The 17,226-nt window shown below is 47.8% G+C and overlaps 1 protein-coding gene across 1 annotated transcript in view; it reads left to right on the forward strand.

The window, feature by feature from the left end:
- Positions 1 to 12,857: 12,857 nt before the first annotated feature.
- Positions 12,858 to 17,226, forward strand: part of crim1 (cysteine rich transmembrane BMP regulator 1 (chordin-like)) — a gene marked incomplete at its 5' end in the record, with an annotated part of 132,952 nt that continues 128,583 nt past the window's right edge. The window contains one exon of the mRNA XM_080012090.1: positions 12,858 to 13,188. Coding sequence (XP_079868216.1) covers positions 12,858 to 13,188 — 331 coding nt within the window. The remainder of the gene's footprint in view (positions 13,189 to 17,226) is intronic.

The following is a 17,226-nucleotide window of genomic DNA, read 5'->3' on the forward strand; positions in this document are numbered from 1 at the left end:
TGACTTCTTAGAAATTGAGAGCCACACCAACACCAACACCAACACCACCACCACCTCCACCTCACCGACAGCAACAAAAAAAGAAAATAATATGTGTGATGTTCCTATCAGCGCTTGTGTAGCTCAGGGCTTTTCCATCCTGAATGAGTTCCCTCGGGTCAAAGGATTTACTGAACCCGGAGAGGAGCGTGTCAACTTTAAATTCCATTTAAACAATAAAAGCGGAACTAAATGTTTAGTGTGCTTTGGAATTATTTTTTTTCAGTCCACTATCAGCAAGGACAAGGGAGAGGAAGGAACAACCTGATAGACAGAAGGAGATAGAAAGAGGGGGGGGGGGGGGGTAGATAGGGAGAGAGGTAGACAGAAAAAGAGAAAGAGAGATAAATAGGGGCATTTTAATAGAATTACCTAAAACACCATGCCGAAGCTGCCCTCGGGTGGTGTATGTGTGTGTGTGCGTGTGTGTGTGTGTGTGTGTGTGTGGGTGGAGAAGCACGCTTACTGGTGCATGGTGCCCCCCCACCTCCTTCCCTGGCGGGATGATTAATGGGTCACTTAGACACACCCACACACACAAACACTCACAAACACACATACACAGTCAAACACACAAAATTCACACACACACACACACACACACACACACACACACACACACACACACACACACACACACACACACACACACACACACACACACTTTCACACTCACACTCTTATTGGTTGTTTGGTTGTTAGAAATCAGTCTCTGCTTTTCAATTTTAACAATCCCATTCATCACCGTATGTGAGTGGTGTGTGTGTTGTGTGCACGCTGTAATGGCTGTCCAAATAGGTAAACAACAATCGGCTTTGATTACTAATTTGCTAAAGGGCTACTGGCAGGTTTTAAGGCTGTAGACCACAAGCGCAGCTAAGACCGTTATAATTTGCGAGGTGGTATATAAACAGGAAGTGGGTGAAACAAGTAATGCGCAGGAAATCACAGCAATCTGATGGAGGGTCTTTGGGAAAGAAAAAGTCTATTTTCACAGCAATGAAGGAGGGAAAAAGAAGAAGGTCAGAAAAAACCACAAAGGTGCTTTACAACAAATGTATTGAAGTTCATTCTGGCTTAGTACAGCGATGAAGTGTAGCCACGCAGAGTGATTGGCTTCACACACTTTATGCACTGGCGAGGCGTCTGGAGTGCTCTACGTCAGCAGGGAGGATTGAAGACACTGTCGCTACGCACAACCTGTGGGTTAGAAGATCACATGTATTACATGGGAAAGGGGTGGAGAGGATAGTAGTGTCACAGGTGCTTAAAGGAGAAAACGGTTGTATTTGATTGCTTTGGTGTGCAAATTGACCATGACATATCAGTGGGAGGCTTGCAAATGTTGCTGATCACTCTAGTCCACTCTTGCCTAGATGGCTGCTGAGATACAAGCTCTCTAAACAGGCGATCAGAGATCAGATTGTGTTCCGTGACGTGAGCTCTGTGCAGAATCTTATATTGGATGAGTTGCATTTAGGAATTGTGGGTCATAGAAAAGGTGTTGTTGCAAATAAGCTTCCACAGATTGATATCGGTGGGAACCGCAAGGTCTCTTTCCCATACCATTGTAGGTAACGATAAAGTGTCATCTGTTTTTAATAAAAGTTTGTATATTCTGGAATTACCAATATGAGTAAGATGTTCTATCATCGGGTTTAGTTGTAGGATGTTTGATTTTGATCGTTTGATCTTCTATTTGATTTGGCCTCCACAGATTTTATTTTTCTGTAGTATTGCTAGTTTAATTCTTGGTTTCTTGTATTTCCAATAAAATGTATTGACTATTGATTCTAAAGTATTAAACCAATGTACTGTTGGCTGCACAGCGGTCATTGAAAATGCATAGTTTATTTTTGGTAGTGTATTCATTTTCACTGCTGCTATCCTACCAATAAGTGAGATGGGTAGTTCCACCGAATGAGGTCTTCTTCAATAGTTTTGAGCAATGGAGTAAAGTTAAGGGTCAACAAATCTGACAGATTGGTGGAGATATCAATACCAAGGTATAGTAGATAAGGTTGAACACTTCCGGTAGGGATGATATTGGGTTCCGTAAGTACAACAAGATATCGTCTGCAAAATTGATTTTGTGAACAGAGTTTCCTGTTTGTATGCCAGTACAATGCTATGTTACTGTTTTGACAGATGGCCGCCACAAGGGGTTCAATAAAGATGGCCAAATTTGTTGAGGATTGAAAAGAGATATGGCCAATTAACTCTCAAATGCTTTTTCGGCATCTAAAGAGTCAATAACAGTATTTAAGCTGTTCCTTTGAGATGCTGATCAGACTGAATAAACGGCGCATAATGCTGGATGAGTGTTTGCCTTTGACAAAGCCTGTTTGGTCTGGGTGAATTATAAATTGAATTATTGTTATTGTTATTATTGTTGTTACCCTAACCCTATTATTGTTGGGCAGAGAGAAGAGAGCTTTCCTGAGTTCTTCTGGAGTAAGTGGTTGATCTACAGGCGGCCGGCTCTTTGGAAAGTTTGGGGAGATTAATATCATCAAGAATGAGTGAATGTTTTATATATATCTGATTCATTATCTGAGTGATACAGCTTTTTATAAAAGTCTCTAAATATGTTATTGATGTCTTGTTATTGATGTATGTTATCCTACCATGTGGATCTTTGGTGGTTGTAATAAGTGCTTTTTCTCAATCGCGTTTCAATCAATTGGCAATAAATTTACCTGATTTGTTATTGTATTCAAAATAATTTGCTCTTGTTCGTTGCATGAGGAATTGTGCCTTTTGATGGATGAAATTATCAGGTTCAGATGTAATTGTCCGGATCTCATTTCAGATTTGCTCAATGGGTGAGTGGGTGCAATTATTTTTATTGTTGTTCAATATAGAATTGTTAAAAAGATTTTGCGCGTTTCCATGGAGTGCAGCATAGTCCTAGCCATGATGTCTTAATGTACCAAACCCTGGTCTCGTCGGTGGTCCGGCGGTTCTTGCACACCTTGTGCATTGCAGACTGAGGGGCAGTGTGATCCACAAGTGGTGCTGTCCCTGCGACCTCGTGGGAGCCCTGCTTGGGCACGGCATAGGAAGAGCTAGGCCGCTTGCCCCAATGCATGCCCATTAAAGGGCAGATCCATGGAGGGCTCATATCTCACCGTGTGTGTGGGAGAGTCTGGAGCCCCTCATTGTCACGTGCAGTCGTGGGAGACTCGCTTGGGCATGGCACGCGCCAACGGCAAGGTACCGTGTATGAGCAGCCTCCAGTTCTATCACCTCCTTGTGTGAGACGAAAAAGGTGATAGGACTTAATTTTCTTCATTAAGGAAGGGCTCCACACTCCTTTTATACAAGAAGGAACATGACCATGAAGCCATTGCCTCGCCATGCTCTGGTGGCTGCTGCAGACCTCTACTTCCTCTCCTCCTCTCCCAAGCAAGCAGCCTGCGCCTGGGTGAGGTGGAGGATGACCACGGAAACCTTGGACAGCTCCTCTGCCTTGAAAGCTGACAGCGACTCTATTCCAGTGGACAGGCAAGAGAGTGAAGCCGCCAGCATCGCAAGATCGGATGTCGCCGCCGCCTCTTGGGTTGACAGCACATAAGTCTTGTCGGCCAGCAGGGCAGTGAACCTGTCCTTCACCGACGGCAGCAGTGGTTTCTAGGATGCCTAAGGCACTGAGGTCGGGACAAAGTAGAGGGTCGGCATTGCCTCAAGGCGTGGTGTGCCTGTCCTCTGAGCTCCGAATCCCACAATGTTCTGGGTAAAGGAGTTGTAGATTGCGACCGGAGCACGGGTCCCCAGGAGCCTCGGTAATAGCAGTCGAGGGAGGGCATTGCCAGAACCAGCAGTTAAACTGTCACACATATGCCCCGCCCACCATCAGGTCCACATCCATGGTCAACCATGGTGAGGGCATGGTTTTCACCAGGCATCCCATGGTGTAGGTGAGAAGTCAGTCAGAAGAGAGACAGACTGGATCACTATCTCCCTGCAGGAGGAGTGGGTTGGTGTGATGGAGACTCGGTCCTCCTCAGCCCACTTGCCACTAAGCGGGCAGGGATGGAGGCCAGGAGAAGATATTCTCCTGCCAAGGCAAGAAGAACTTGGTTCGGCGGCAGGGGATGGAGCGACAGGCCTCGCAAGATGCGCGAGGCCAGTGGCGGGGTGCTCTGCTCCAAGACAGACAAAACACCTGTCATGGAGATTGCCCGGCCCCGCCAGCCCTGTGCATATGTGGGTGGCTCTTAAAATAGCCATTGTTGACACTGAAGTTGCTATTTCAAGATGATGAGGAAGAGAGGAGTTCTTGCTTACTCGACGATGGAGAATCTTGAACTTTAACTTCATCGGTAGATATTCGCAGCTAGATAGTCGCAGCTGAATTGGAAAAGGGGACAATATAGCAGACCTCCAGTGCCTTATACAATGAGGTTGCTCCATCCTGATTGGCTGAGGCTAGTGCACGTGAAGAATTCAATACTTCTGCTTCAATACTTCCGGGTTGGATGTATATAAATAGGAGCGTGGGGCTAAGGGGCAGAGCCTCCTGACATAGAACTGGGTTCAGTTTGGGGACATGGAGGACGAGACACTTTACTATTGTAGTTGTAGTTCCAATGACTTCCTCGGTGGCTCCATTGTTACCCATTGCTCATTTTAAAAATACACCATGTACACAAGTATAAAACTACAGTAATAGAGAGACAGGATTGAGTTATTGATACTTGAAGAAAAATATTGACAAAGTGACAGGATTAGCTTTGTCTGCTCTGTTGCAACTTCAATTGCTCTGAAATTTCTCTCTAAAGTTATTCTACTCCATCGTAGAGTCCACTGCACGTTTGATCTTTGCGATGTGGAGTGCCTCCACTACATTTGCACAAATTCACAGGTCAAAGTTCACAAGCTCAAACTCAGATTGAAGAGCACAGAGAGAAATTATTTTAATTTATTTATTTATTTTTAAGCTTTTGGGTTTTCCCCCCACCCTCCCCCAACACAGAAGATGGCCTGTTTGGGTTAGAGCGGAGTCGCCTTTTTGCGCGGGAAATTGTATTCGTCGCCTCTTTGCGTGACTTCTATTGTTTATTTTAGCTGTAAAAAGTTTATTTGCCTCATTATGTGGAAAGATGACCAGGTGTTGAGCGTGATGCAAATGTGATTAGGGCGCTCCTCCTTGCCCAACTGGGCTCCCCTTTCTGTAACAAAGAACCCTCATGTCATTTAAGAAACTGGGGAAATGAATAACACGGGTGGCTTTTGCTTAAATGATTTGGCCTTTATGGACTCAGACTTTTTTTTTTCAAAGCCATTATACAGGTGTGTCGTAAATGTGTTATAGAGCAGGGGTGCGGGTGATGCAGTTACAGAGTTAATGCGTGCAAATTTATCCATCAACCTTATGATGCCTTGACGTTAAAAACCCGAGCCAATCACCGCAACTGAACGCGGTAAGCACCTGCACACAATTTTGATTGTTGATTGTTTCCGTGTGTGTGTGTGTCTGTGTGTGTGTGTGTGTGTGTGTGTTTTCTCCTCCAGATCCAGGAGAATGGGTGTTGCGGGAAGTAAAGCAACAGTAAAGGCCTCGCTCTTAATTAAGCAGACAAATTGATCTCACGGTGGATAGCTTCCCACCGCGACAACTGCTGCGTTTCAAAATAATACGTTTATGCTGGTTGAATTATTCAAATTTATGCAAGACAGAGTTGTATATTAAACACACCGCACTCAATATAACGTTTCCTTTGGTAAATTCAAAATGACAAGGGGACATTTTGAACTGAGTCTTTTCCCATCACTTTGGATATGAATGGACAAATTGTCACCAGGGGCTGAAGATGCCATCTTTAATCATTAAATATTGTACAATCATTCTGGATCAAAAAATAATAATAAATCTGTGGAGGTGCATTCTGGCCCAGGGCCAGGGAATGAGAGAGCAGAGGCATGTGGAGGTAAAACAGCGCCGGTTGGCGTGTATTTATGGAATATTCAAACAAAAAGGTGGCTTGTGGGCCAGAGGAAAAATCATAGGCTCGTTGGCAAGCAGGGGAAGAATCCAAAACGTTGATGCTTATACGCACTGCCGCCGTGTCGTGTCCGGTTGTCTGCGGTTAGCACTCGTCTTGCCGGGTCCAATCACGTGTCCCGAAAAGATGCACCTTCCTCACTGCGGGGAGAACCAAAACCTAAATTAGTTCCTGGTCTGGCATTGAATGAATCAGTGGAGTCCCTCCGATGATTCGCCTGATCCTCAGCAGTTGAGCAGCCCCGGGATGGGAGCCTACACGCCTGGCTGCAGCGGCAGCTTGACCATGCCCTCTTGGCCTGCCACGCACCCAACACATCGCACTTAGGCCGGGGCGCTGTCCGGCCAACAGCCCACTCCCTCCCCACCCCGGAGCGGGAGATGAAGTCCGCTATGACCATCTTGGTCGGGCCAGGTACCACCGGGTGATCAGCACATTGATGTCCTTCATACAGTGGAGCCATTGTAGTGGGGCATGGTCCGAACAGATGGTCAAGGCCCTACCGAGGAGGTAATAGTGGAGGGTGGTGATGGCCTACTTTATCGCCAGACATTCCTTCTCTATGGTGCTGTACCCCGTCTCTCTGCAAGCTTGCAGGCTGAGGTATAGCACCGGCGGATCCACACTCTCAACCTCCTGGGACAGAACCGCCCCAAGCCCCCTGTCTGACGTGTCCGTCTGCAGACAAAAAGGAAGAGCAAAGTTAGGAGTATGCAGTACAGGCTCCCACAGAGAGCTTCCTTTAAACGCCTGCTGGCACAGCTCTGACCACTGGACCGGATCTGGTGTGACCTATCGAGTTAGGTCAGTCAAAGGGCTAGAGAGTGCCGAAAATTCCGTCACAAACCTCCAATGGTACCCGGCCAGCCCCAAAAACTGCTTTACCTCCTTCTTAGTCTTGGGTCTTGGTGTGTTCGGGACCGCAGCTTATCCACTCGGGGTCTGAGCAGGCCCCCCCCCCCTAAGTTGTACACCAAATTCCATACCTCCCTCCGCCAAACCGCGCACTTCTTTAGGTTGGGGGTGAACCCGCGCGTCTCAGGGATGGTAGAACAGCACCCATATACCACAGGTGCCGCTCCCACGAATCGCCGTGAATAATCACATCGTCTAAGTACGCAGCGGCAAATGCTGAATGTGGAAGCAGGACATGGTCCATGAGTTCCGGAAAGGTCACAGAGCACCAAACAACCTGAATGGAAGCACGCAAAACTGGTAAAGGCCTTGCGGAGTGGAGAAGTGGGAAATGAGCCAGGGAATGAGAGAGGGGAGGCAGGTGGCGGCAAAACAGCGCCAGTTGGTGTGTATTTGTGGAATGTTCAAACAAAAAGGTGGCTCGTGGGTCAAAGCTGTCAAACAGAGGAAGAGTCCAGATTGTTGGCGCTTATGCGCGCTGCTGCCGTGTCGTGTCCAGTTCTCTGTGCTTAGCGCTCGTGTTGCCGGGTCCGATCGCAGGTCCTGCAAACACGCATCTTCCTCACTGTGGAGATCAGATTAATCAGCGGAGCCCCTCCGTTGGGGCTCCGCTGATCATTTACTGTTCTTCTTCAATGATGTCAACTTTTTTTGATATATATCCCAGAGTTCCGACCCAGCCACAGAGGCTTGTGCTGAAAAACAATGTAAGATGTATGTAACAATGTAAAATTTTCTCTCTCTCTCTCTCTCTCTCTCTCTCTCTCGCAGGAGGTCCTACTTTCTGTTTCATTAATGTCGAGGCTCCCACTCTAGGCTCGCAGAGGGTGGAGCTGTTTGAAAAGTTGCAGGAAACATTGCGGAGAGCGGATCAGGCTGACTACATTGTGATGGGTGGGGACTGGAACTGAACGCTGGACTATGGTCTGGATCGGACCGGTGAGGAACCCCACAGGGTTTCTTCCACCTGTCTGTCTCACCTCACTGCTCGACATGAACTCATAGACACATGGAGGATGAAACATGTAACAGACAGACAGTACACAATGGTGAGGGTTTCAGACGGTAGGGTCAGTGCGGCTTGGCTTGACAGGCCATACGTATTACAAACACTCAGTTCCCGGTTGCTAAGCAGTTCCATTCACCCTGTGGGTTTCACGGATCATCACCTTGTCACTCTGAAGCTATGCTCTGCACCCGGCACCAGGCTTTCTTCTTATTGGCATTTTAATGTAACGCCACGTTCTACAGTAGTTTTAAATCATTCTGGGATGGCTAGAGACCATAGACACCCTGGAGCAGGAGATCAGGGACATTGAGGGTGGCCTCCTTCGTGGCAGCGCCCCTGTGGGTGGGAGGCTGCAGGAGAAGAGGCAGGAGATGAGCACTTTCCTCCAGGAGAGAGTACGGGGTGCCATGGTCAGGGCTCGGTACATCGGCATCAGGGATATGGATGCCCCTCAGCTGTCCAGACAGATGGCCTGTCTCCGTCTCCCGGCTGGCAGGGTGACCACCTGCCTGGAGGAGATGAGGGCGCACACGGTGGCCTTCTACACCACCCTATTCAGGGCGGAGGGCTGTGATCGAGAGTGTGCTGTGGAGCTCGTTCAGGGGCTGCCTGGGGTCGGGGAGCAGGATGCCTTGGATGCTGCCATTGGAATGGAGGAGCTCACCTCCGCTGTGGGCCAGCTGGCGACTGGGCACACTCCTGGGATACACGGTCTGCCTCCAGAGTTCTACAAGCATTTCTGGGGCCTGTTAGGGGGAGATCTACACCGGGTGCTGCTGGAGTCCGTGCGGACTTTCCTCGCGGCAAGCAGCCCTCTCTCTCATACCCAAGAAAGGGGACTTGGCCTTGCTCAAAAACTGGAGACCGATTGCACTGCTTTGCACGGATTACAAACTCTTCTCGAAAGTCCTGGCCAATAGGCTGAAGGGAGCTTTAGGGCGGTTGATTTCCATGGACCAGTCTTACTGTGTGCCGGGCAGATCGATTAAGGACAATTTCTTTTTAATGAGGGATTTGTTTGACCTGTGTAATTTCAATGACATCGATGTGGGTGTCTTATCCCTTGACCAGGAGAAGGCTTTCGAGTGGAGGCATTTGGGTTCAGGGAAGGGTTTCTTAACTATGTGCCGATCCTTTACAGGGGAGCATCCTGCCTGATCAAGGTGGGCGAGGGGTTGAGGTGTCCACTCCCTGTGGAGAGAGGGATAAGGCAGGGCTGCCCCATCTCTGGCAAGCTCTACTCTCTTGCTATAGACCCTCTTCTGCACACTTTAAGAAACAGGCTGAGTGAGCTCTCGCTGCCACAGGGGCCACTGCTGTTCAACGCCGCTTATGCGGACGATGTCAATGTTTTCGTCACCAACCAAGATGACGTCCGGGGGTTGGTGGCTTGCTTGGGGATGTATCAGACAGCCTCGTCTGCTAAGGTAAATTGGGAGAAGAGTGAGGCCTTGCAGGTGGAGAGGTGGGGGGGGGATGCCTCCTGAGCTACCAGGGGGCCTGAGGTGGGGAACGAGAGGAATGAAGGTTTTGGGTTTTGTGTTTTTGGGCTCGGAGCAGTACCAGATGCAGAACTGGGCTGGTGTGGTGGAGAAGGTGTGTGCCAGACTGTCCAGGTGGAAATGGCTGCTACTCCAGTTGTCCTACAGGGGGAGGGTGCTGGTTGCTAATAACTTGGTCGCCTCGACCTTATGGCACCGACTGACCGTTCTGCATCCACCTGGAGGCCTGCTAGAAGAGATCCAGCGGGCCATCGTCAACTTCTTCTGGTCCGGTCACCACTGGATTTCCTCCTCTAGCCTGCGCTCCAGCTTGCACAAGGCTGGGTGCGTCAAGCTGGGTCATCTACTGAAGGCGTCCGCGGAGCAGCTCATGGAGACAACTGGCATCAGGTCCTCCAGACTGCTGCACAGGTTGGTGGCTGAAGGCCGTGCCTCACTGCTAGTGGCCTATAGGGCTTTTATTGACAGCCGTGCCCTGACTGACCAATGGGACGGTGAGGGCAAGGTTGTGTGTCCTTCGCTGACGGTCTCTCCGGCTGTGCAGTGGGGGGAGGAGCGGGACAGCCTCTTGACCTTTGCCACTCCCAAGCTGGGGGGGTTTGAGGCAGTAGGCAAGAAAGCCGCCTACTATACCAGCGTCAAGGTGGCACACCTACACTCTCTGGCAGGGGTGCGGCTGTCAGGGTGGACCCAGTTCTTCAGCCCCGGAGCGTCCCCTGCTGGCGTTCTCTGTACAAGCCCCCCATCGACAAGCGGGTGAGCGACCTCCAGTGGAGGATCGTGCATGGGGCAGTGGCCAAACAGGTATCTGGCATGCCTGGATTCCAGCATCGGGGCGGGATGTGTCTTCTGCTCTGAGAGGCACCTGTTTGTTCTGTGTCCTAGGCTGTGGGGGCTGTTCAGGCTACTGGAGCAGTGGGTTCGGGGTGTGGGGGAGAGCTTCTCCTTTAAACTCTTTATTTCCGGTCATGTTTACACTGTGTCAAACAAATCTGTCCATGTCCTGGTGAACACTGTTTCAGGGGGGGCCAAGCTGGCCATTTGGAAAAGAAAAGGAACACTGTGCAGGCTCAGGGGTCAGTAGACCCGGCCCAGATGACGATTGGTCTGCTCTCAGCCTGCCTCAGGGTGGAGTTTGAGTTTTCAAACTGACCGGCAAATTGGACACTTTCAGAAGTGTATGGGGTGTTGGGGAGGTGCTGTGCGCGGTCCAGGATGATTCCCTCATTGTTAACCTATAATTTTTCCTGTGGTAGCTGTGATGTCTCTCTCTCTCTCTCTCTCTCTCTCTCTCTCTCTCTCTCTCTCTCTCTCTCTCTCTCTCCAAGGAGGTAAACTGTACAAAGGAGGAAGTCTGGGCTACAAAGGGAGCTGTCCTTATAGTAAACAGCCGTCTCAAACCTGGTGAAGAAACAGATCCCTACGTACCTAGTTATCTCTGAAGAGGGACCACGATTGCCTGTTACATAAATCAAGCAGGATGTAGCCAGCTAACTACCCACCATTGCGGCCATATACAATCCTGCAGTCCTGCCCTTGGTCTGTTTCGCATCGAATGCCACCATCCCTCGTGGTTCTGAGTCCATTATATCACTTACTGTACCCCCCACTCCCAACCCTAACCCCCACACACACCCACACCCACACACCTTTGTGTCTGCTCTCAGTGATCCAGTGATCATCGCTAGCACTTCTCTCTCTCTCTCTCTCTCTCTCTCTCTCTCTCTCTCTCTCTCTAGGTATCATTTTCTGCATTCTGTCTCTACTGCATGGATGGAAATTTCCCAGCGTACCTGGTCAGCATAAAAGAGCTGCATTCTGAATTAGCTTTAGTTCTATCGATGTGATGGCAGTTATAGGTATGTCTCTGGTTTTATTCGTTTATTTTCTAGATAGTCTAATCAGCCAGAAACAGCTAAAATTCCTCTGTCTCATGGCTGTTTGTCTATCTATCTGCCTGTCTTTCTCACTCTTTCGTTCTCCCTCTCCCTACATTCCACACCTGCGCCCTCGAGCCGCATACCCCCCCCCCCCCCCCCCACTACCACCCCTCGCTCAGCCAATCAGAGCGCAGGGTCTCCTCAGTGGCGGGGCGTGGCTCCGTTATGAGGTCACACCACCGTGGAGAGAGAGAGAGAGAGAGAGAGAGAGAGAGAGGGTTCGGCAGTGCGCGCGGGGGCTGTCACGGTGAGACACCGCGGAAGGAAAAGTCCGTGAAACAGGAAACGTTCGGTGGGAGCAAAGAAAACAAACAAACAAACAAACAACAACAACAAAAGTGACCCGCGAAGGATATTTGACAACAGGCGAAAAGAAAACGTTTACTCTGTCTTTTCGGACGAGTGGGGAATAGAGTTTTCCCTCCCCGCCACGAAGGCGTATTTGCGTGTCGACATTCCGACCGTTGCTGCCGCCGCCGCCGCCGCCGCCGCCGCCGCCGCTGTGAGCGAGACAGGCGGGAGGAGAGGAGAGTCGCGGGGACACAACTTACCGTTCCAACCGAAGGAAAGTTTCCGTTGTGTTCAGGGGCCTAAATAGGCAGGAGGTTTCGGCCACAACAGGTAGAATCATTCGAATAGTTTAAAACCGAGGGAAGTTGTTTGTACCTTTCTTCCGTGGCGAGGATTTGAGATTTTCAAGAATTCTGAATGAGCTAGGCCAGCGAGACGGTATATTACAGGATATATTCCGTTAAAGAGTTAAATTATCCAGTTTCAATAACCGGCAGACAAACTTGTTCGGACAACACGCAGGTGTTTTCACAGCGTCGTTTAGTAAATACGTCCCACTCTATGCCGCCGTCTCTTCAACTCGGCGCTAATCGCGGTTGTTGTGTCTTTAAACTGTTATTTCCAGTTATCATAGGATAGCCTGTGACTCTTTTTTTTTTTTTTAAACACCTGGCGTTTTTTTCCTTGATTCTTCGGCACATACCGAAGAATCGGATTGTTGATTTTTTTTTTATCACCCTGGAACTACAAAGCATCCAAAGGCGCATATTATTGTGCTGGCTGAGCAAGAAAACCTGGACCCCTCCACCATCCGATCCCGAAACGGACGTTTCTGCTCATCTGCGTCCCGTTCACCGGGATATTAACTGCCCCCCATAAGCCGGGATCTTTAATACTTTAATTTTATTTTTTATTTTTTATTTTATTAAGAACAACGACAGTCAAACACTTTAGAAATGTGGGCCCCCACCAGAAACAGGCTATCGACCCGTGTCGGGTCGTCACCCAAAGTTTAAAGGAAACGTTTATCCAGGGGCTGCGTTTTGGATAATACATTTGATGAATTTCTTGACCAGATATTTTGGATTCTAGCATAGACCCGTTTCTCTCTGGGTAGACCACCCCCGTACTCGCCGTCGTCGTCGTCGTCGTCATGCTCGCGTCTGCTGCCCCTCAGCCGTCTGCGCTCTTTCGGACGGCGCGCTTTGCGGTTCTCTCGTTGCTCCTGTCCTGGAGCGTCACGCACGCCCTCCTCTGCCTGCCCTGCGACCGTTCCAAGTGCGAGGAGCTGCCGGCCGGCGCCTGCCAGGGATCGGTCGTGCCCGGGATTTGCGGCTGCTGCCGCGTGTGCGCCCGGCAGCGGAACGAGTCGTGCGGGGGCGTGTTCGGACTCCACGGGACCTGCGACCGCGGGCTCAGGTGCGTGATCAGACCGCCTGAGAACGGGGACGGGATCACGCACTACGAGGTCGGCGTCTGCGAAGGTGAGCGAACCAGACGGAACGCAGATAACGTAACCGCAACAGGGGTCACATGGTGAGCTTTTATACCGCCAGGATTGACGTGTACTCAATAGTGTAGGTTGAAGAGGGTATATGAAGTGTACCCACACGTTTTCTACGGTGGTTTACAATATAACCTACTAATAATGGACCAGTCTACCATTGAACTACAGGACCATATCATACACCAGCAACCACCCCTCTTCCACAGCTAGTACTATGCAACACTGCACATATTCGCCGACTTTAACAAATTCGAGACATCAACATGCTTCCATGTGTCAAAAAAACACCAACAGATGTTTGATGTCAAGTCACCATTGTCTCACATATGTTAGTTATGCTCTTTGTATCGTATGAAGCCAGGTATCCGATACCACTTGTTGCTATCGGGTACTTGGCGCACCCCCCTAGGAAGCGAGTGAGTCATCAATGCCATGCTACAGTAGCCTGTGTGTTCTCTATGTCTTTTCATGGTAAGTCATTGTTCCAAGGACCCTTTATCAGATTTTTTAAAATCGGTTTTTAGAGGATTTTTTAGATATGGTAAAATAAAATAAAAATGCATAGCTATTTATATTGTAGTTTGTAAGCAAGCTGTGGGAAGTGAAACATGTGGTAAGAATAATATTTTGTGCTTGCCGTTGCTGGGATGACTGCCAAGTTAAGAAAATAGAGTAATTTAATAATTCTTCAGAGGTTTTGCTATTTTAGAGTTGGCTGGGATTTCACACGAACCACTGTTAGGGTAAACACACAAACAAACACATAAGTGAACTTGCACTAGCCTATGTATACTGTAGATAGCTAACTAAAACATGCAGGGAGAGTATTACAAATCAGGCTTACCTCAACAAGTAATATAATTCTGTAAATGTAGGCTATTTCTATGGCAGCGATCATCTGACTTAAATACCTTTTCAAAGATTGCTAAAATATACCAATAGACAGTGGCAGAAAAAGTATGTATGGCTGTGTCTGCGGTCCCTTTTAAAAAAAATTTCTTTTATTTGTCCAGTTAGCGACAGTAGATGTGAAGAATTGGAGAGTAAGGGGAATTGTTATACATGTCATTAATCTATAGACAGATTTGAACACCACGTCGCACCTTGTAGCACCATGTCATACTGTGACACTGTATACTGTGTAACAAGACATTAAATAACCTGTGTTCAACAGATGATCACTGTAACCTAGTGTTAACACTGGAACTTGATTTAATTTAAATATTGAACATTCAATTGTAGTTATGTAATTTTCAGTCTCTTTGTTAACTGCAAACAATCCAGTAACTTTTATTCAAAGTGCTCTTGTTAATGCTCTGTGGCTACCGAGACAAGACTCTCATATCTTGGGGACTTCCATGCATTTCTCCCCATTGGGAATGGGGGAATGTCTAAGTAATACATAAAGAAGTTCGGTTCATATGTCAACAAACGTAATTAGCGAGAGGTGAGAGGTCAGCTTTAGCTGGTCCAAATCGGTTGGCTTTTCATTGCCAAATGCCTCACACTTCTATAAATTAACTGCGTACATCGAGGAAAGAATTATTATGATAATTACACCGTTTGCTTCATATTTGGATGCGCCAGTTGTAAAGTGTTAAATGTTGTTCCAAAGGACACCGTTGTCACAAATATTTTAAAGCTTAAAAACCCTTCTATGCAAAGAAATATGTTACAACATTAAAGATGAGCATGAAGCTGAAAGCATGATTGCCTGATGTTGGTCGATTGCTATAGATATGAAAGTAAAGATCTGGTGATTGGCCAATTTGCTGACACCATGTCTTGTGTGGTTGGTGCAGTATTTAGAGATCTTCCCATTTAAAGGCTGAATTAGTTTTCTGTCTGCTTTCAAATAGCAAACTGTGAGTCAGATTACTCTGCCGAAGCTCAATGGACTTTGATTAAATCTGGACATATACTGCAAGTATAGCTTTTTCTCAATTTGTCTTTGACAATCACAACAATCCACGCCGAGTATATAGTCATCCGTAGTTATAAAATTGCACATTCCTAGTCCTTGGAAAGCTGTGACCCGTGCTTACATGGCGAGTCTTAAAAGAAGCAATAGCAATCTGACCGTTCTGAAAACCAACCACTGTGAATGCTGCCCCAGGATGGTAACCTAGCGCTTGATAGGGCTGTCAACATTGACCAAAAATCACTTTAAAAAGTCCTTCTGTAAAAACACATAAGTTCCAATATATTCAAATATCTCTTACAATTTTAAAAGATCGACTTTCTTCGTGTTATTGTGCATTAGCCTTGGGCGAAAATCGAGACCGGGGAGTGGGGCGGCTCCTTTCTCCATGGTAATGACACGATTTGGTTCTTTTTCTTTGCTCCTCCACTCTATATCCTTTGTTGTAAGATTTTAGAAAGCGCCCCCAAAAAACCCCCACCCCGCCTTATTAAGCGATTGTTTTAACTGAACCTCTGCACTGCCCCCTGGTGAGACACAGTGCTCTGTCCCGGGCCGCGGTGCGCTGTGCAGGGGTGTGTGCTGCTGGCAGAGCCTGGAATACCTGTAGAGTCTTTTGACTTATTTTACCTTTTTTTTTAATTTAATGAGCATAAAGATGTCCATGCACCTGCTCAGCTGGCGGATAAAAACAAATAGAGCACACGGAGCGGCGCACGGACAAAGCTCATTCACTTGCGTGCACAAAGAGGATGTATAGTAGGGCAAAAAACTATTTAGTCAGCCACCAATTGTGCAAGTTCTCCCACTTAAAAAGATGAGAGATGCCTGTAATTTTCATCATAGGTACACTTCGACTATGAGAGACAAAATGGGGGGGAAAGAATCCAGGAAATCACATTGTAGGATTTTTAATGAATTCATTGGGAATAAATTCCTCGGTAAAATAAGTATTTGGTCACCTACAAACAAGCAAGATTTCTGGCTTTCACAGACCTGTAACTTTTTCTTTAAGAGGCTCCTCTGTCCTCCACTCGTTACCTGTTTGAACTCGTTATCAGTATAAAAGACACCTGTCCACAACCTCAAACAGTCACACTCCAAACTCCACTATGGCCAAGACCAAAGAGCTGTCAAAGGACACCAGAAACAAAATTGTAGACCTGCACCAGGCTGGGAAGACTGAATCTGCAATAGGTAAGCAGCTTGTTGTGAAGAAATCAACTGTGGGAGCAATTTTTAGAAAATGGAAGACATACAAGACCACTGATAATCTCCCTCCATCTGGGGCTCCACGCAAGATCTCACCCCGTGGGGTCAAAATGATCACAAGAACCATGAGCAAACATCCCAGAACCACACGGGGGGACCTAGTGAATGACCTGCAGAGAGCTGGGACCAAAGTAACAAAGGCTACCATCAGTAACACACTACGCCGCCAGGGACTCAAATCCTGCAGTGCCAGACGTGTCCCCCTGCTTAAGCCAGTACATGTCCAGGCCCGTCTGAAGTTTGCTAGAGAGCATTTGGATGATCCAGAAGAGAATTGGGAGAATGTCATATGGTCAGATGAAACCAAAATAGAACTTTTTGGTAAAAACTCAACTTGTCGTGTTTGGAGGAGAAAGAAAGCTGAGTTGCATCCAAAGAACACCTTACCTACTGTGAAGCATGGGGGTGGAAACATCATGCTTTGGGGCTGTTTTTCTGCCAAGGGACCAGGACGACTGATCCGTGTAAAGGAAAGAATGAATTGGGCCATGTATCGTGAGATTTTGAGTGAAAACCTCCTTCCATCAGCAAAGGCATTGAAGATGAAACGTGGCTGGGTCTTTCAGCATGATAATGATACCAAACACACCGCCCGGGCAACGAAGGAGTGGCTTCGTAAGAAGCATTTCAAGGTCCTGGAGTGGCCTAGCCAGTCTCCAGATCTCAACCCCATAGAAAATCTTTGGAGGGAGTTGAAAGTCCGTGTTGCCCAGCGACAGCCCCAAAACATCACTGCTCTAGAGATCTGCATGGAGGAATGGGCCAAAATACCAGCAACAGTGTGTGAAAACCTTGTGAAGACTTACAGAAAACGTTTGATCT

This window comes from Zeus faber, assembly GCF_960531495.2.
Source record: "Zeus faber genome assembly, chromosome: 13".
NCBI classification, from domain to species: Eukaryota; Metazoa; Chordata; class Actinopteri; order Zeiformes; family Zeidae; genus Zeus; species Zeus faber.